This window comes from Dendropsophus ebraccatus, chromosome 6, assembly GCF_027789765.1.
Source record: "Dendropsophus ebraccatus isolate aDenEbr1 chromosome 6, aDenEbr1.pat, whole genome shotgun sequence".
NCBI classification, from domain to species: domain Eukaryota; kingdom Metazoa; phylum Chordata; class Amphibia; order Anura; family Hylidae; genus Dendropsophus; species Dendropsophus ebraccatus.
In genome coordinates, this window is record NC_091459.1 from 67,502,233 (window position 1) to 67,522,219 (window position 19,987).

The 19,987-nt window shown below is 46.9% G+C and overlaps 1 protein-coding gene across 2 annotated transcripts in view; it reads left to right on the plus strand.

Annotated features, from left to right (window-relative positions):
- Positions 1-19,987, plus strand: part of LOC138795690 (T-kininogen 1-like) — a 69,576-nt gene that overhangs the window by 12,045 nt on the left and 37,544 nt on the right. For both annotated transcript variants that reach the window (XM_069975103.1, XM_069975104.1), the window contains exon 5: positions 8,721-8,831. In XM_069975103.1, the coding sequence (XP_069831204.1) occupies positions 8,721-8,831 (111 nt within the window). The remainder of the gene's footprint in view (positions 1-8,720; positions 8,832-19,987) is intronic.

Below are 19,987 nucleotides of genomic sequence, written 5' to 3' on the forward strand. Positions count from 1 at the left end.
ATAATTTGCAAAGCCTAAGAACCTTTGTAGAGCTTTCAGGTTGTTAGGTCCCAATTTTCAATGGCCGCCACCTTGATAGGATCCATACTAAATGAATTAGGGGTAATATTATAGCCCAAAAACGAAACCTCTTGTATACCGAATTGGCACTTCGATAATTTGGCACAAAGACTGTTTTTTTTCTGAGAAGCTCCATCACCGTACGAACATGCATCACATGAGAAGACCAAACGGAGGAAAAAATTTAAATATTGTCGAGATACACAACAGGAAAACGTCCCAGGTGTTCACTAAAAATGTCATTAACAAAATGTTGGAAGACTGCCAGAGCATTACATAATCCAAAGGGCATGACTAGATATTCGAAGTGACCCTCTGGGGTATTGAATGCGGTCTTCCACTCGTCACCCTCCCTGATGCGGATTAAATTGTACGCCCCCCCCCCCCCCCGCAGGTCCACCTTGGAAAACCAATTGGCGCCCACAATTTGGTTGAACAGATCGGGGATTAGTGGCAGCGGGTGTTGATTCTTTACAGTAATTTTATTTAGTTCCCGATAATCAATACAAGGTCGGAGACCCCCGTCTTTTTTACCGACAAAAAAGAATCCTTCTCCCATGGGAGAAGAGGACGGGCGTATGTGGCCTTTACGCTAACTGTCCTTAATGTATTCCCGCATGGCTTCTCTCTCAGGGCAGGACAGGTTAAATATGCGACCTCAAGGGGATTTGACACCGGGAACTAAATCGATGGCGCAGTCACATGGTCTATGAGGTGGCAACCCTTCCACCGTCTTCTCATCAAAGACATCAGCATAGTCAAATAAAACTCAGGAATCTCCCCCTCTCCCGGGTAGCATTGCACGAGAGACACAGCAACACAGTGGGAAACACAACCAGGCCCCCACCATACCAGTTCCCTACTGGACCAGTCAAAGACTGGATTGTGTGTTTCCAGCCAGGGCAACCCCAGTATCACATCCGACGACAAATTATGCATAAGCAGAAACTCAAGTTTTTCAACATGGATAGAGCCCACTTTGACCTCCAGACAGGGGGTCACATATCGCACGTCCCCTTGAGCAAAATAGGCAGAATCTGCTCCAGTGACATTTACAGGACAATGGAGCAGCAGAGGACATACCTCCAAACCAGAGAAAAACATGGGATTTACAAAATTACCTGAAGAACCAGAATCAATCTGTGCATACCCATTAATACTTTTACCGCCCACAGTCAAGGAAATCGGCAACAATAACTTATTCTTGAAGGTTACCTCAATAATCTCGATAATCTCTCAGGCGCTGGAGTTTTCCGGCGATGGACCCGGTCTGGAGGGGCATTGCCAAACTTGGTGTCCTGTCCTTCCGCAGTAGAAACATAAGTTATTTTGCAGGCGATGGGCACGTCGGGCTTTAGCATCAGTGACATCCACCTGCATAGGCTCTTCAGATGATGGTAGGACAGGGAGGGAAGGCTTGGGGTGTGAGAGTGGTGACCAGGAGGTTCTAGGGTGGTCAGAAGTACCCTTCCCTCTCTGTCAGTCCCTGAGTCGCCGGTCAACTCTGATAGCTAGAGTCATACTGTCTTCGAGCGAGTCAGGAGTAGGGTATGCCACCAACATGTCCTTCAATCTGTCACAAAGCCCCAACCGAAACTAAAATCGGAGGGCCGAATCATTCCATGTGTAGAGACCGCTCCACTGCCGGAACTCCCAGCAGTACTCCTCCACTGGACGTCGGCCCTGTCTCAACCCGGTCAGCTGACGTTCAGCGTTAGCTGCACAGTCTGGGTCATCGTACAGTAGACCTAAAGCTGAAAAGAACTGGTTGGGGTTCTGTAGGTCAGGGGAGTCAGGTTACAGGGAAAATGCCCACTCCTGTGGTGGCCCTTGAAGGAGACACATGATGATGCCTACCTTCTGAGCCTTATCCCCGGAGGAGCGAGGACGCAACCTAAAATACAATTTGCATCCCTCCCTGAAGGCACAAAATTTCCTCCTGTCCCCTGCAAACTTATCAGGAAGTTGAACAGGTGGCTCAGGAGGTGTGGGGGAGGTCATCGTGAGCTGTCGGGGTGTCGTCTCTTGTTCCTGGACCCTTACAGCGAGCTTGTGTTGAGTCGCTGCATTTGGTCCACAATATTAGTCATAGCTGTCCGATTGCCCATGAGGCAAATGGCGGTATTATTAATGGCTGGCTATTCTGTCAGGATCGGGCGATACAAACAGGACAAGACAGTGGGCCCTAGGTCTGAACCCCTCACTGTCACCTGCCTACCGGCCGTGGACAACCGCAAAGACGTTCCCTATGCTGCGTAAGTGAAACACAGAACAAGACGGACAGACAAACACAATATAGAATAGTCAAACAATCCGGGTCAAACCACATGGACAATGCAGTACACAATCAGTAACACAAGGGATAGTCAAAAGTCAAGCGGAGGTCAGAACACGAGTGAGTCAGGCAGAAGGAATTAGGACGGGGTTCGCAGGAATAGGATAAGGGGAGCTGGGATCAGAATGAACTAATAGCCAGCGATTAGAGGCTGGCTCTGACTTACATTTATACTGGATCAGGAGCCCGGACCAAAGGCTGATTGGTCCGGCCTCCTGAATCCAGACACAATTCAGCTGCAGCACTGCAGGCTGAGTGGCAGAGCGATCCGTCACTCTTCCTGCATTGAAGCTGCTCAGCTGAGTGCCAGCCGGTGGTCACGTGACCACAGCATCCCTGGTTGTCAGGGACGCCGTCGGGTCTCCGTGACGTCACTCGGCTCCGGCGGGCGAAGCGGCGGCACGCTCCTGAGCCGAGCTGGAGACAGATGCCGCTGGAGCCCGGGAAGGTAAGTTCCTGACATTCTAAACCTTAGTTACAGACTATAGCGACATCTAGCGGTCATCTTTAGTAAAAACAGCTATAGTGAAATCACAGATAAGTACAGACTTACGAGGGGTGTAAAGGGGGACTTTTACGAGGGGTGTAAAGAATAGCAACACTTACAGTGGAAAACCACAATTGTAGTACATAATGGCATCATCCTTTTCCTGTAAGTTTGGGCGCAATTTCTCAGTCAATCAACATGCATGTCGATAGCAGCGATTGGTTGGCAGATCAGATGACCCTGGCATGTAAAAATCTGGGCCTGCTGTGCTCGCCTCACATGCATGCTGGAAGAGAATAGGGGCAGAGCTGCTGATTGTCAGGGAGAGCGTTAGGGAGGGAATTAGCATTCCTGTAGGCAGGGATACAAGATAAAGAACCCAACAGCCCTTGTAAGGGCTTAAAATCTTTTTCTTTTCTTTTTTTTTGAATACTCCAGACTGCTGGCTGTGACTTGCAGTGCAGCTACCACGATTTTAGCAGCACAATGTGGTGATCGACTGCTGGCAGAAAGGGGACAGCAGGTGTTGCATACAGACCCCCAAAGAAGTCCGCAGTACTATTATATTTTTTTGTGGCTGGTTCTGCTGCTGTTGTACATTGTATTGCTGTGATTTGTAGTACAGCTGCATGGAACCTCACTGCTCATTTTCCTTTGTAACAGGTGGCATACACCATAAACCACCACTTACACACAGACTATACAACAACCTCCAAAATCTAGTGAGACCAGTATATTTTCTCATCTGCAGCCAGTCATCAGGGTTGCATTATTATTATTTTAAAGCAGCCATATCCAAGCTCACTGCTGATTGTCCTGTGTAAGAGGGTGGCATACACCGTATAGCAGCACTTACCCACAGATTCTATACGACAACCTCCATAAACTAGTGTGACCAGTATATTTTCTCATCTGCAGCCAGTCATCAGCGTTGCTTTATTATTTCTTAGTGCAGCCATACCCAAGGTCACTGCTAATTGTCCTGTGTAAGAGGGTGGCATACACCATATAGCAGCACTTACCCACAGATTCTATACGACAACCTCCAAAAACTATTGTGACCAGTATATTTTCTCATCTGCAGACAGTCATCAGGGTTGCGTTATTTCTTAGTGCAGCCATATCCAAGCTCACTGCTGATTGTCCTGTGTAAGAGGGTGGCATACACCATATAGCAGCACTTACCCACAGACTCTATACGACAACCTCTAAAAACTAGTGTTACCAGTTTATTTTCTCAACTGCAGCCAGTCATCAGGGTTGCTTTATTATTTCTTAGTGCAGCCATATCCAAGCTCACTGCTGATTGTCCTGTGTAAGAGGGTGGCATACACCATATAGCAGCACTTACACACAGACTCTATATGACTACCTCCAAAAGTAGTAATATATTTTCTTGGCTTGCTGTGATCTGTAGTGCAGCTATCTCAGTCTTGAGATAGCTGCAGTGATACAGCAGTGTCCATAAAATGGTGAACCCCAGGGGTAAGGGTCGAGGACGAGGGCGTGGGGTTCCAAGTGATGCAGTGGGCAGAGGCTGTGGTTCTGGGCAGGGTGACACAGCACCCTTTGAGAAGGGAGCAGTGGCACAACGCAGACATTCATTCCCTAGCTTACTCCCACAAATTACGGGGTCTCAGGGTACACCGCTATTGAAACCGCAGCAGTGTGAACAGGTGATCACGTGGATAGCGGATAATGTGTCCAGTAACTTATCCACCACCCAGTCTTCCACGCAGTCCACCCACGCTAGCCAAGGAAGTGGAACCCTTGCTCCAGCAGCTCAGCCTCCTTTCCCACAGCCTGGCCCCACCTGGGAAAGGAGGGATTCAGATCCACCACCATGCTCCCTTTTCTGGACCCCTCCCTGAGTCTGAGCAACCGGAGAAGTCGCTCTGTCCCGATGGCCAAACTATGCAGCTCATGCAGTCAGTAGGTGATGAGAGTGGGGACTTAAAGAGGTGTCTGATGATGACGATAAGACCCGGTTGGCAGACAGTGACCTTGTTGTGATGGATGTAACTCTAAGTGGGGAGCAGAGTGAGGAATTGGAGAAAGAGTTGGTGGATGAGGACGAGGTGACTGACCCGAGCTGGGTGGATAAGCCTAGTGAAGACAGTGCTTCTGAGGGGAGGAAAGTTCAGCCACAGGACCAGTAGGAAGAAGAAGAGTAGTGGGCAGAGAGAAAAGCAGGGCCAGAGCAAGTAGATCAGCAACTGTTTCACGGAGTCAAACTCCCGTGGCCGGGCTTAGATGTTCGCAAATCTGGAGGTTCTTTAAAGAAACTGCAGATGACTGACAGACTGTAGTGTGCAACCTGTGCCACGCCAGGATCAGCAGGGGAGCCACCACTACCAGCCTAAGCACTACCAGCATGCGCAGGCATATGAGTGTTAAACACCCAACTCAGTAGAACCAAGGCAGTTCAGTGGCTGCAAGTCACACCCCTGCTCCTTCCCCTGTGTCACGTACTGGCTCTGTCAGTCCTCCTGCCCAGGCACGAGCGCCTCCCGCCCTACACCCACCCCTTCACCTCCACTATGCTCCACACCCTCCAGCAAGGTGTCCAAGCGCAGGTGTTCAACTGGCCCTACAACAGACCTTTGAACGGAAGCGCAAATACACTGCCACTCACCCACATGCACACACCCTAAATGTGCACATAGGCAAACTGCTGAGCCTGGAGATGCTGCCCTATCGGCTAGTAGAGACAGAGGCACAGTGACCTTCAAGCCTTTGACCTTGGTCACATGTGACTTGCCCATCTTGGTCTGGGTCAGCACTATTGTCTTGAGGTTGACCACCAGGCTGTTGCCCAGAATTTGGCATAATGGTGTGATTAGGCAGCCTCAGAGGCATCCATTCATGCTGCCCCTGCTGTTTGTTTCCTGTCCATTTCCGTGGTGTCAGGCTAAGTTTTTGAGTGGTTCATATGTTACCTCTGTTTTAATGGTTCCCTGTGTTCTCACTGCCATGCTGTGTCAGGCATAATTTTAGGGAGGCTCACCTGCTACCGCTTCTACCTTGGTCACTCTGTCCTCACTGCCATAATTTTTGGAAGGCTCACTTGCTACCTCAGTTTTAATGGTTCTCACTGCCATGCTGTGTCAGGCTAAATTTTGGGCTGGTTCATATGCTACCTCTGTTTTAATGGTTTACTGTGCTCTCACTGCCATGCTGTGTCAGGCTAAATTTTGGGGTGATTCATATGCTACCTCTGTTTTAATGGTTCCAGGGGTTCTCACTGCCATGCTGTGTCAGGCTAAATGTTGGGGTGTTTTATATGCTACCTCTGTTTTAATGGTTCCTTGTGTTCTCACTGCCATGCTGTGTAAGGCTAAATTTTGGTGTGGCTCATATGCTACCTCTGTTTTAATGGTTCCAGGGGTTCTCACTGCCATGCTGTTGCCCAGAATTTGGCGTAATGGCAGCCTCAATGCATGCTGCCCGTGCTGTTTCCTGTCCATTTCCGTGGTGTTTCCATCATTTTCTGAGGTTTCCAGGTTTTCAGGCAACCTTCCCTGGGCTCCCCTGTAAAAATGCTCTAGTTTCCCATTGACTTCAATGGGGTTCATTACTCAAAGCGAGCACCCGAGTATCTGGAATTATTTGTCTCGAGTAACGAGCACCCAAGCATTTTAGAACTCACTATTCATATTAGGAACAAAATTTGGTTACTATGTTATGTGGGGTTTTTTTTGTGAAAAACATCAAAATATCATAAAAAATTGGAAAAATTATCATTTATTTGCCCTGTTTTTTTAAATATCAAACATACGTTATTCAGCATGCGGTAAAAATAACATAATTATTATATTCTCTGGGTCACTACAGTTATGTTAATAACAATTTTTTTTTTTTTTTACTAATACCACTTTGGCACAATAGAAACTATCTTCCTGAAAAAAAAAAGATAAAAACTGTCACCACATTGCACCACTGTCACTTACCTTTTGCGAGACAGAGCTGGTTCTGGCCTCATTTTTTTGCAGGAAGATGTGTAGTTTTTATTGATACAAAGTTTAACATATATATGACTTTTTGATCACTTTTATGACATATTTTGGGAAGCGGATTGATAAAATACAGCAATTCTGGTGCTGATTTTTTTTTTTTTTTTACAGTGTGTGATATAATCACATTATATAGTTTATAGACTGGGCTGTTACAGACGTGACAATACAAAACATGTATAGGTTTTATGTTTTTTAGGTGGTTTTATGTAACGTTTTATTATATATGGGGAATGTAACGCATTTTTATTATTGGGAAGGGCAGGGGTGATTTTTTAAAAATGTTTTGATGCAAACTTTTTCTTACTTTTACACTAGTGTACATTATTGTACACTAGTGAAAACTAAGCGGTGATTTTTTGATCACTGTTACAACACACTGCACTATTACTGTAGTGCAGTGTATTGTATATGTCAACTGACAGGCAATCTACACAGCTATGCCTCTGGCATGGCTGTGTAGAGTCCTCACACTGGCAACCCTTCAGAAGGCCCCCAGGATTGCCATGACAGCGATTAGAAGCCCAGACTTCGGCTCAGAACTTCCGCCATCAAAACCATTACATGCCGCTGTCATGACTTGATGTCTGGGTGGTTGCAGCAGGAGGTCAGCTGTATAGCTGACAGCTGGTTTCCTGCAGTATTGCGCAGGAAGCATTTATTCTGTTTCCATTGTAAAAGGCCAATGGGGATAGAATAAAGCCCAGTAGTGACCGCTGATCATTAAGGGGTTAAATACTAAGCAAAATATTATGTGTGAACCCAGCCTTAGGCTAATGAAGACACATATTGGGGGACATGTATGAAGTCCGGCACTTTTTACGCCGGGCTTACAAATGTCCCCTCCACTCCGGAGCTCAGGGGATTTATGTAGAGGCGCATTGCCTCTACATAAATCCCGATCGCACGGAGCCCGTCCAAGCGAAAATTTTGAAACCTTCGCCAGCTCAGAGCTGGTGTAGGTTTCAGTATAATTTTTCCTTGGAAAAAAATGCTAATTGCGGGGCACACAATGGCTGCGCCTCCTCTGCGTGCTGCCACACCCCCGTAACGCCCCCTCTTCGCCCCACTGGCTAAGGTGGCGCAGATGGGGTAGCTGCGAAAAAAATATTCACAAAAATACTCTTTGCGAATAATTTTACGCCAAACCGCCCCATCTGCGCCTAAAAAAGGCATTTTCGCCTTTTCATACATGTCCCCCATTGTGCTGAAGTAGCCATTTCAATGTTAAATTAGGATCAGAGGTGAGTGAATGTTTGCCAGAATCATGTTACTTATTTGTAAACCATTTTGCAAGTTGATTCTGATATCAATACTCAGAATTAGAAACCAACTATATGGCGTATTCCCATTCAACTAACATGCTTGTTGAACTCGTCAAGTTAAATATTATTGCCTCATTCTCCTGATATGCTGCTCCTTCCCTCCCATTGTTGACAGCTCACTGTCAAACACTTTTCTCTAAAAGCACTGTTCAGGCATGTACATATATCCAGCCACCAGGGGGAGCTCACCACAGCACACTCACACAGCTCAGCAGAGACAGCCAAAAGTATTGTGGCAAGCAACGGGATAATGGCAGATTGTGTACAGCTCTCCATCTGGTGGCAGGTACTCAACAGTAAACAGTATCAAAGAATCACCATAACGGTGTGAGTTAACTCACTTTACCATGGGGGAGAGGCCAATCATCCGAGCCAAACCCCCTCCAGGACGCTTATCAGTATTTTTGGTCAGATGGATTTCACCACAAGGAATTGCTGGGTTTTTTCTTTACTTATTTCCAGGCTATCTGTACTGACATTGTCTCTCTTAATGTTTTCAGGTGGTGTTTGGGTGGAACTATGACATCAAATTTCTTATAAGGCAAACAAATTGCTCAAAATTTATTTTCAAAAGCAAAAATGATGACAATTGCAAATCAGACAATGAAGGAGTAAGTGCTTATATGTCTCTGTCACTGATCAATTTACAGACAATGGTCTTGATTTACTTCTGCTATCCTGACAGTTTAGTGTCAGCTTTTGAGACACAATTTTGGCAGACATTTTTGTGCACCAGAATTTTAGAAAATGTCAACATTTTACAAAAGTAAAAAGAAAAATCCAAAAAAAAAAAAAAAAAAAAAAAAAAAAAAAAATGGTATCATTACCAGCGCTGTCACTGCCAGAAAATCCAATTCACCAGGCGAATGAAGAAAAACTTGTTTATTTGGTTGCACAACGTTAACATGTTTCGGGAGAGTATCCTCCCTTCCTCAGAACCAAAGTGCATAGTGAACTCATGGAAACAGTGTGGTTTAAAAGACATGGTAAAACCCACCACACCCGCCCAGGGGGCGGGGGGAGGAAAGAAAGCAAAACATAGGTTAATACATATTCAAATATAAAAGATATAAAACTACTATATAAAGCACAGCACTAGCGTATATACACATATATACACATATATATATATATATATATATATATATACATATATATATATACATATACATACACACATACATACATACATACACATACATACATGTGAATGGACCCAAGCACCTTCGGATTAAAAGGTGCACTTTATTCAGACACAAGTATTTCTAGTCTGTCTGTATGAGTGAATGTGCCAAGCAACTAACAGAGGAGTGTCTCCACAGCTAGCGCTTTAGTGGAGACAGGTGTTCTGAACAAGCATTGGAATATCTTGATGTCTGACCCTTTCCTGAAGGATATAATACCCAGCCATCCCGGGGTCACTTTTAGAAGGGCTCGTTCACTTAAAAATGTCCTAGCACCCAGTAGACTGAAGGACACTAATACTACTACCAATAGTAATAAACCCGCCCATCATTCATTTTTCACAAAACCATTGGGAAGCTTTAGATGTGGTGTGAACAAATGCAAATGTTGTAATAACATCACACATAGAGCCACGAGTTTCACATCCACTACTACAGGCACTACATTTGCCATCAAATCCTTTCTAACGTGCAGTACTACTTACGTAATATATTTACTTACCTGCTCATGTGGCGTTCAATATATCGGTCGGACCACTCAAGCTCTTCGCACTAGGATGAACCAGCATAGGTCCAACGTGGAAAGAGGGTTCCTTCTCCATAGTGTATCCCGCCATGCCATTTCTTGTAATAATTGTAATTTTTCTTCCTTTAACATCACTCCCATAGAGCACATTCCAATGGGGGGCCAGAGATTTCAGAAATTACGACGAGAAAATTTCTGGATATTCAAATTGAAGACATTAGTACCACAGGGCCTCAACGAGTACATTGAGAATGTCCACAAATGAAATAGAATATAGGATTTATTTTATTTTATTTTCTTTGCATATATTTTTCTATATATATTTATTTTTTAACATATCTATTTTTTAACATATATCTATAACACCTATGGGTCTAATCATACATTTACTCCTTTTTCCTTTTTTTTTTTTTTTTTTTTTTGCCATAAATTTATACATACATTTTCTATTTTTTATTATCTATTAATATTTGATACTTAGTGACATATTTATGTCCTTTTATCTTACACACACTAACAGCATGTATCTATTGCTATATGCTTTTTTCATCCTCACATCATGGTTATTGAGATATGAGGTTGTTTTTATTATCTTGACTCCATTCATTTTATTTTATTTTATTTTATTTCACTTTAGATCGTCATAACCATTATAACTCATACTGAAATCATAATTCATACCAGCTTGGAAACTTTGGTGTTCTGAGAGCCCGCCCCTTTTGTACTGCATGATGGCTGTATGGGGATTTCCCTGTCAGCCAGTCTACTATCTCAGCTGGACCTTATTCATTATGCTAATTCTGTTCAGAAGCCTGTCTCCACTAAAGCGCTAGCTGTGGAGACACTCCTCTGTTAGTTGCTTGGCACATTCACTCATACAGACAGACTAGAAATACTTGTGTCTGAATAAAGTGCACCTTTTAATCCGAAGGTGCTTGGGTCCATTCACATGTATGTATGTGTATGTATGTATGTGTGTATGTATATGTATATATATATATATATATATGTGTGTGTATATATGTGTATATACGCTAGTGCTGTGCTTTATATAGTAGTTTTATATCTTTTATATTTGAATATGTATTAACCTATGTTTTGCTTTCTTTCCTCCCCCCGCCCCCTGGGCGGGTGTGGTGGGTTTTACCATGTCTTTTAAACCACACTGTTTCCATGAGTTCACTATGCACTTTGGTTCTGAGGAAGGGAGGATACTCTCCCGAAACATGTTAACGTTGTGCAACCAAATAAACAAGTTTTTCTTCATTCGCCTGGTGAATTGGATTTTCTGGCAGTGACAGCGCTGGTAATGATACCATTTTTTTGGGGGGGGGGGATTTTTCTTTTTACTCTTGTTTACACACGGCCCCCCCCCTGGGAGCATCCCGTTTAGAGGTACCACCAGCTTTTGCAGTCCTGTGAATCCAGCTAGCAAGCGAGAGACCCCGGCTTGGATATATACCCTAATTAGGGTGATACGCTACTAGCCCAAGTGGCTTTAAGGTGAGCACAATACCACCCCTACACTCTCCACGTTTACCTCTGGTATCACACGAGGCGCCTGTGCCTCTTTTTGTCTTTATTTTCAACATTTTACAAAAAGCATGTATTTTTAACACGATAAAGTTGGAACTTCTGCAGGTATTTGTTCTTAAAAGCCCATAATTTAAATCTATACAAAAAAAGTAGTCAGAAAAATCCAACAGAATTGTGTAGGTAGGGAAAATTTGTGTTTTTTCTGGATTGTATATTTTTTGTTGATAGTTTGTTTAAAGGGGAACTATCAGCAGGTTTGACGAATCTAACCTGCTAATAGCCCATGGGACGCTGAGGAGGAAGATATGTGTGTATTACCTTCCCCCTAAGCACCGACCCACGCTGTTAGTCGGATTAATCTTTGCTCCGGTGCACTGTTAGGAGCACTACTGCATCATCCGGCCCATCCGCTCCGTTGATTATCATTAGATGGAGCAGGCCAATGACGCTGCAGTGCTCCTAACAGTGTACTGGAGCGAAGATTACTCCAACTAACAGCATTGGACCGGCGCTGAGGAGGAAGGTAGGAAACATACTGTCCTCCTTAGCATCCTGGGTGCTATAAGGGGCTATCAGCAGGCTTAATTCCGACAGGAATGCAATTTGCCACTTATCCATTAGCATCTATCTGCCACAATTGTCTGAAGATTGGTGCAAAATAATAAATCTAGTGAAGAAAAAACGTAGTTAGATAAAATCCATATAGGGAAAAACCTGCAACAACAGTAAATCAGAGCCAAAAAAATAAACACATTGTAGGAGATTTATAAACTAGTTGTGCTTTATAAACTAGTCTTAAAGGGGTTATCCGGCGCTACAAAAACAAGGCCACGTTCTTCCAGAAACAGCCCCACTTTTGTCTCCAGCTTGGGTGGGGTTTTGCTGCTCAGTTCCATTGAAGTAAATGGAGCTTAAATGGGTTATCCAGCGCTACAAAAACATGGCCACTTTTCCCCCTGAGTTTCAAAACCCCACCCAAACTGGAAACAACAGTAGGGGAAAGTGGCCATGTTTTTGTAGCGCTGGATAACCCCTTTAATTGCAAACTGCACCTGAACTGGAGACAAGAGTCGTGTTGTCTCTGAAAGAAAGTGGCTATGTTTTTGTAGCACTGGATAACCCCTTTAAACTGAATTACACTGGAGGAAAATGAACCAAATGTATTAATATAGCAACAGAAGCTTTTGGAGACCACTCCTTGGAAAGCCGGTAGGAAGATGGTGCTATCCCGCTGCCAGCCGCTGTTTACTCTTGAAAGCAGAAAGACCAGGGCCAGACTAAGGGTGCGTTCACGCGTAACAGATCTGCAGCGGATTTCTCAATTCGAATTTGCAGCGAGATCCTCTGCGGATCCCTGCCCTGTACACTCTATGGGCAGACGAACTCACAGCGGGATGCACACAGTATGTCAGCGGCCCGCACCAATAACCCCCCAGCCGCCGGAGTATATACATCACCTGCTCCCCGCTCTGGCTTGCTTCGGGGCTCCCGACACCTTCACGAGCGCTGCAGCGGGGGCGTGACGGGAACCCCCGAAGCATGGAAAAGGTGATGTATACTCTCCGTCAGTGGGGGAGTTAACGGGGCGGGCTGCTGACATACTAACAACGGGATGTGTATCCCGCTGTGAGTTTGTCTGCCTATAGAGTGTACAGGGCAGGGATCCGCAGCAAATTCGCAGCGAGAAATCCGCTGTGCATCCGTTACGTGTGAATGCACCCTTAGGCTATGTTCACACTACATAAAACTACGGCCGTAGTTCTCTTCGCAGAACTACGGCCGTAGTTTTGAGGGGTGGAACATAGCCTTATTTTCAATGGGATCCCTGCCGGAGTGTACACACATCGTATGCGCTCCGGCCGGGATCCCATGCGGCGCCGGAAAAAACTGACATGTCAGTTTTCTGCTGCCGGAATTCAGTGAATTCCGTTCACAGAAAGACCTGTCAGTTCACAGCCTCTTGCTTCACTGTGGGCTATTGGAAGCTCTGATGCGGGCGCGCGCTAATGCATCCTCATTAGAGCTCCGCGGCCGTGAGGATCACCCGGCCGGGATGATCCGGGCTGAGACCGGCCGTTCACGTTGTGTAAACATAGCCTTAAAGTATATCTGTCACCAAGTGCGGGAGAAGTGCTGCATGCAATCCATTTGCCGCCACGGAGACGACCATCCCAGTTGATAATGCGAGCAACCAAATTAGATCAGAATGTGCGTCACGTGGACTATCTTCAAGGATTCCCAAACTTCCGGCTGCAAACGGATTGCACACTGCGCCGGGTCCAGACTTCAGGACAGGTGAATTTTAAAATAATAAAGGGTTTTTGCTATTAACATTAAATGTATTAATATGCAGACTCCTCTCTTGTCATGTCATGGACAACTCCCTGAGATCTTGATGTGTTTTGAGTGCAAGCACAATCTTTGTCATCTTGAAATGCACCTAGTCACAGGAGGATTGTGCACATTGGTGTGCTGTCTACATTTTAAATGGACTGAATAAAGAATTGGATGTAAAGCAGTGCTGGCAGGGGCGTAGCTGATGTCTCTTGGGCCCTGGTGCAAGAGATCAGGAGGAAAGAGGCTTGATGGGGGAGCGGGTTGTCAGGTGAGTTGTGTTTTTTTTATTACCTGCTGTCCACAGAGGGAAGAGGGGGCCATCTATAAGGGGGGGAGAGGGGCCATCTATAAGGGGGGGGAGAGGGGTCATCTATAACGGGGGGGAGAGGGGGCCATCTATAAGGGGGGAGGGGCCATCTATAAGGGGGGAGGGGCCATCTATAAGAGGGAGAAGAGGGGGCCATCTATAAGAGGGAGAAGAGGGGGCCATTTATAAGAGAGGGGGGAAGAGGGGGCCATCTTTAAGGGAGGGGGGAAGAGGGGGCCATCTTTAAGGGAGGGGGGGAAGAGGGGGCCATCTATAAGGGTGGGGGAGAAGTAGGGACCATGTATAAGGGGGGAGAAGAGGGGGCCATCTATAAGGGTGGGGGAGAAGGGGCCATCTATAAGGGAGGGTCAGAAGAGGAGACCATGTATAAGGGGGGAGAAGAGGGGGCCATCTATAAGGGGGGAAAGGGGGACATCTATAAGGGGGGGAGAGGGGCCATCTATAAGTGGAGGAGGGGGCCATCTATAAGGGGGGAGGGGGCCATCTATAAGGGGGAGAAGAGGGGGCCATCTATAAGGGAGGGGGGAAGAGGGGGCCATCTTTAAGGGAGGGGGAAGAGGGGGCCATCTTTAAGGGAGGGGGGAAGAGGGGCCATCTATAAGGGGGGAAAGGGGGCCATCTATAAGGGGGGGAGAAGGGGCCATCTATAATGGGGGTTGGAGAAGGGGCCATCTATAAGGGGAGGGGGAGAGGGGGCCATCTATAAGGGGGTATAAGTAAAGGAGGGGGAGAAAGGGCCATCTATAAGGGAATGGGGAGGGGGGGGGCATCTATAAGGCTGGGGGAGAGGGGGCCATCTATAAGGGGGTATAAGTAAGGGGGGAGAGGGGCCATCTATAAGGGGGGCAACATAGGGGAGAGGGGGCCATCTATAAGGGGACAACATATATATATGTACTATATATATTTTTTTATTATTATTATTATTATTATTATTATTATTATTATTATTATTATTATTATTATTTTTATACTTTTATTATTTATTTTATTTTTGGGGGGGGCAATGCAGGGGACATTATTCTAAGTTTATGGGACAATGCAGGGGACATTATAATACGTATATGGGACAATGCAGGGGACATTATTATACGTATATGGGGACAATGCAGGGGACATTATTATACTCATATGTGGAGCAATGCAGGGGGACATTATTATAAGTATATGGGGGACAATGCAGGGGACATTATTATATGTATATGGGACAGTGCAGGGGACATTATTATACTCATATGTGGAGCAATGCAGGGGGACATTATTATAAGTATATGGGGGACAATGCAGGGGACATTATTATATGTATATGGGACAATGCAGGGGACATTATTATAAGTATTTAGGGGATAATGCAGGGGAACATTATTATTACTATATGGAGGCAATGAGGGGAACATTATTAGTATATGTGGGGGCAATGCAGGGGAACATTATTCTTATATGGGAGGGACAGCAGGGGGCACTCAACATACCTACTGACTTTAGTGCACCAAGCAGCAGAATTACTACAGTTTGGGAGCTTATAGGAGAGGAAAAGGCAAGGAAGTTGCTGGAAATGTGCAGAGCCTAAGATGTTTGTCTGGCAGGTTCTGAAAAGATGAATTGTAGCTGCAAGAAATTTTCCTGGTGGCCTGGGCCAGATGGAGAGGAAAAAGAAAGCGACGCCTCACATCAAAGAAGACGTCACCTGTGAGTCAATGAATGATGTTTTTGTACTCAGGGGAACATTATTTGTCAAGGGTGCAACACCACTCTATTCCGAGATTCGCCCTGTTGCCAAAATGCCTTAGAAAATGCCCTGACCACAACCACTACCATCATCACCATATTGTTACTGACCAAATCCTGTATACTAAATCCATTAAAACACAGTACCAGATTACAAACAACAAATATTATCACCACATACTGCCTGACACTACCACATACTGCCTAACACCGCCATATACTGCCTAACCCCACCACTGCTACTGAATAATCTACTGTACACATATCACTATCCCCTCATACAGTCATCTAGAGGTAGCCCCAGCTCTACACAGGGTTTGTACACCATATACATTACACCCAGGGGCGTAACTAGGAATCATAGGGCCCCATAGCAAAAGAAACTGTATGGGCCCCCCCAACATACTCAACTGGCTAAGTGCAGTCCCCCAACGTGTCAATCATGTGCTAGGGAGCTGGGAGAGGTTAGTATGTGTATGGGGGGGCTCTTGTGACTGGAGGTACACAGCTGCCTCCGGCCACAAGAGAGACCCACAGTGCTGTGTGACGTGTTGTGAGACCATGAAGGCCGACCACACTTCACTGGAGCCACTGCCTCTAATATGTATATAATATCCTCATGTATACCCCTCTATATACATATCTATCTATCTATCTATATATGTTAGAGGTATATATAAAAGGTATTAAATACATATTAGAGGGATTTGAAATACTTGTGCAAGCTGGTGCCTTTACGTGCAGATCCTCGATGTGTAGCTCCTCCGCTGTGAGACAATGACCCCGGGATGGGGGGTGGGGTTGTAGGTTGCTCTGAGACGCTATGGTGCTGGCCTGGGGGAATGGCGCAGTGGTGCTGTTCCCCTGCAGATGCGGGCAGCTCCAAAACGCTATGACAGGTCGCTATGACACAATGTTCCCTTCACACGTGTTTACAATACATGTGCTTTCAATATGGTCTAGTACGCCAGCATACATTCTGTTTACATTCCAAGTACCCACATGGCCGCTAGGGTACCACGCTACAGTCTCCCCTTCATGTACTGTGTCAACGTATTGTGTTGCAGAACTACATTTCCCTTTGCGATGTGATGTAGTCCTGTATATTACCACACACCATGCTGGGAGATGTAGTCCTGTATATTACCCCACACACACCATGCTGGGAGATGTAGTCCTGTATATTGCCACACACAGTGGCGGATTAAATGTACCCTGGGCCCCGGGCTGTCCACCCAACCTGGGCCCCCCCCCCAGTCAATTCGCCCACATTATAATCTGCTACTGCGCCTCCCCCCCCCCCCCCCCCACTGTCCCCAATAAACACTGCCTGCCTGCCTCCCCTCCCTGCTGGCCCCAATAAACATAATGTTTGGTCCCTTGCTGCTACCCCCAGTAAGCATTGCCCACCCCACCTCCACTGCCCCCAATAAACATATCGCCACCTCACCTGGTCCCCTGATGTTGCCGCCCCCCAAGGTCACAGCAGTACAGAGGATGTCAGGAGAGGAGGGTGCTGATCTTATAGGAGAGGTCCAAGCAGCACAGAGGATGTCAGGAGAAGAGGGTGCTGATCTTATAGGAGAGGTCCCAGCAGCACAGAGGATGTCAGGAGAGGAGGGTGCTGATCTATAGGGGAGGTCCCAGCAGCACAGAGGATGTCAGGAGAGGAGGGTGCTAATCCTATAGGAGATAGTCCCCCTTTATAGATGGTCTCCCTCTTTCCCCCCCTATAGATGGTCCCCCTCTTTCCCCCTTATAGATGGTCCCCCTCTTTCCCCCTTATAGATGGTCCCCCTCTTTCCCCCTTTATAGATGGTCCCCCTCTTCCCCCCTTATAGATGGTCCCCCTCTTTCCCCCCTTATAGATGGTCCCCCTCTTTCCCCCCTTATAGCTGGTCCCCCTCCCCCTCCCTTATAGATGGTCCCCCTCTTTCCCCCTTATAGCTGGTCCCCCTCTTTCCCCCCTTATAGATGGTCCCCCTCTTCCCTCTCCCCCCTTATAGCTGGTCCTCCTTTCCCCCCTTATAGCTGGTCCCCCTCTTTCCCCCTTATAGATGGTCCCCCTCTTTCCCCCCTTATAGATGGTCCCCCTCTTTCCCCCCTTATAGATGGTCCCCCTCTTTCCCCCCTTATAGCTGGTCCCCCTCCCCCTCCCTTATAGCTGGTCCCCCTCCCCCTCCCTTATAGATGGTCCCCCTCTTTCCCCCTCTATAGATTGTCCCCCTCTTTCCCCTCGTATAGATGGTCCCCCTCTTTCCCCCCTTATAGATGGTCCCCCTCTTCCCCCCTTTATAGATGGTCCCCCTCTTTCCCCCTCTATACATGGTCCCCCTCTTTCACCCTCTATAGATGGTCCCCCTTTCCCCCTTATAGATGGTTCCCCTCTTTTCCCCTTTATAGATGGTCCCCCTCTTTCCCCCCTTATAGATGGTCCCCCTCTTTCCCCCCTTATAGATGGTCCCCCTCTTTCCCCCCTTATAGATGGTCCCCCTCTTCCCCCCCTTATAGATGGTCCCCCTTTTCCCCCCCTTATAGATGGTCCCCCTCTTTCCTCTCCCCCCTTATAGCTGGTCCTCCTTTCCCCCCTTATAGCTGGTCCTCCTTTCCCCCCTTATAGCTGGTCCCCCTCTTCCCCCCCCCCCCCTTATAGCTGGTCCCCCTCTTCCCCCCCCCCCCCTTATAGCTGGTCCCCCTCTTCTCCCCTTTATAGAAGCCCCCCCAGTCAGTAAATAACACACAAATAACAAAATACAACTCACCTATCCTGCGTTCCCCCGTCAATCCTCTCTCCGTCTGCAGTCTCCGGCTGATGCGCGGCTGCCGGGGGTGTCCCGTCCTCTCCCCGGCAGCGCGCGCATCACACAGCTCCTAGTGCCGCCTGGGCCCTGACTTCCGGTACGTGCGCTCCCAGTACCGGAAGTCAGGGCCCCAGGCGGCACTAGGAGCTGTGAGATGCGCGCGCTGCCGGGGAGAGGACGGGACACCCCCGGCAGCCGCGCATCAGCCGGAGGCTCTTGTGACCGCAAGCGAAACAATGCTTGCGGTCACAAGAGTGCAGTGGCGAGGGGGCCTCCCGGGCGGCATTATAATGTGGGCGGCAAGGCATGGGCCCCCCCGGAGCCTCGGGCCCCGGGCGGCCGCCCAAACCGCATACATTATAATCCGCCATTGGCCACACACAGCATACTGGGATATGTAGTCCTGTATATTACCCCACACACCATGCTGGAAGATGTAGTCCTGTATATTACCCCACACACCATGCTGGGAGATGTAGTCCTGTATATTACCACACACACCATGCTGGGAGATGTAGTCCTGTATATTACCCCACACACCATGCTGGGAGATGTAGTCCTGTATATTACCACACACACCATGCTCAGAGATGTAGTCCTGTATATTACCACACACACCATGCTGGGAGATGTAGTCCTGTATATTACCACACACCATGCTCAGAGATGTAGTCCTGTATATTACCACACACACCATGCTGGGATATGTAGTCCTGTATATTACCCCACACACCATGCTGAAAGATGTAGTCCTGTATATTACTACACACCATGCTGGGAGATATAGTCCTGTATATTACCCCACACCATGCTGGGATATGTAGTCCTGTATATTACCCAACACACCATGCTGGGAGATGTAGTCCTGTATATTACCCCACACACATGCTGGGAGATGTAGTCCTGTATATTATCCCACACACCATGCTGGGATATGTAGTCCTGTATATTACCCCACACACCATGCTGGGAGATGTAGTCCTGTATATTACCCCACACACCATGCTGGGAGATGTAGTTCAGCATATTACCACACAGCCTACTGGGAGATGTAGTCCTGTATATTACCACACACCATGCTGGGAGATGTAGTCCTGTATATTACCACACACACCATGCTGGGAGATGTAGTCCTGTATATTACCACACACACCATGCTGGGAGATGTAGTCCTGTATATTACCCCACACACCATGCTGGGAGATGTAGTCCTGTATATTACCACACACACCATGCTCAGAGATGTAGTCCTGTATATTACCACACACACCATGCTGGGAGATGTAGTCCTGTATATTACCACACACCATGCTCAGAGATGTAGTCC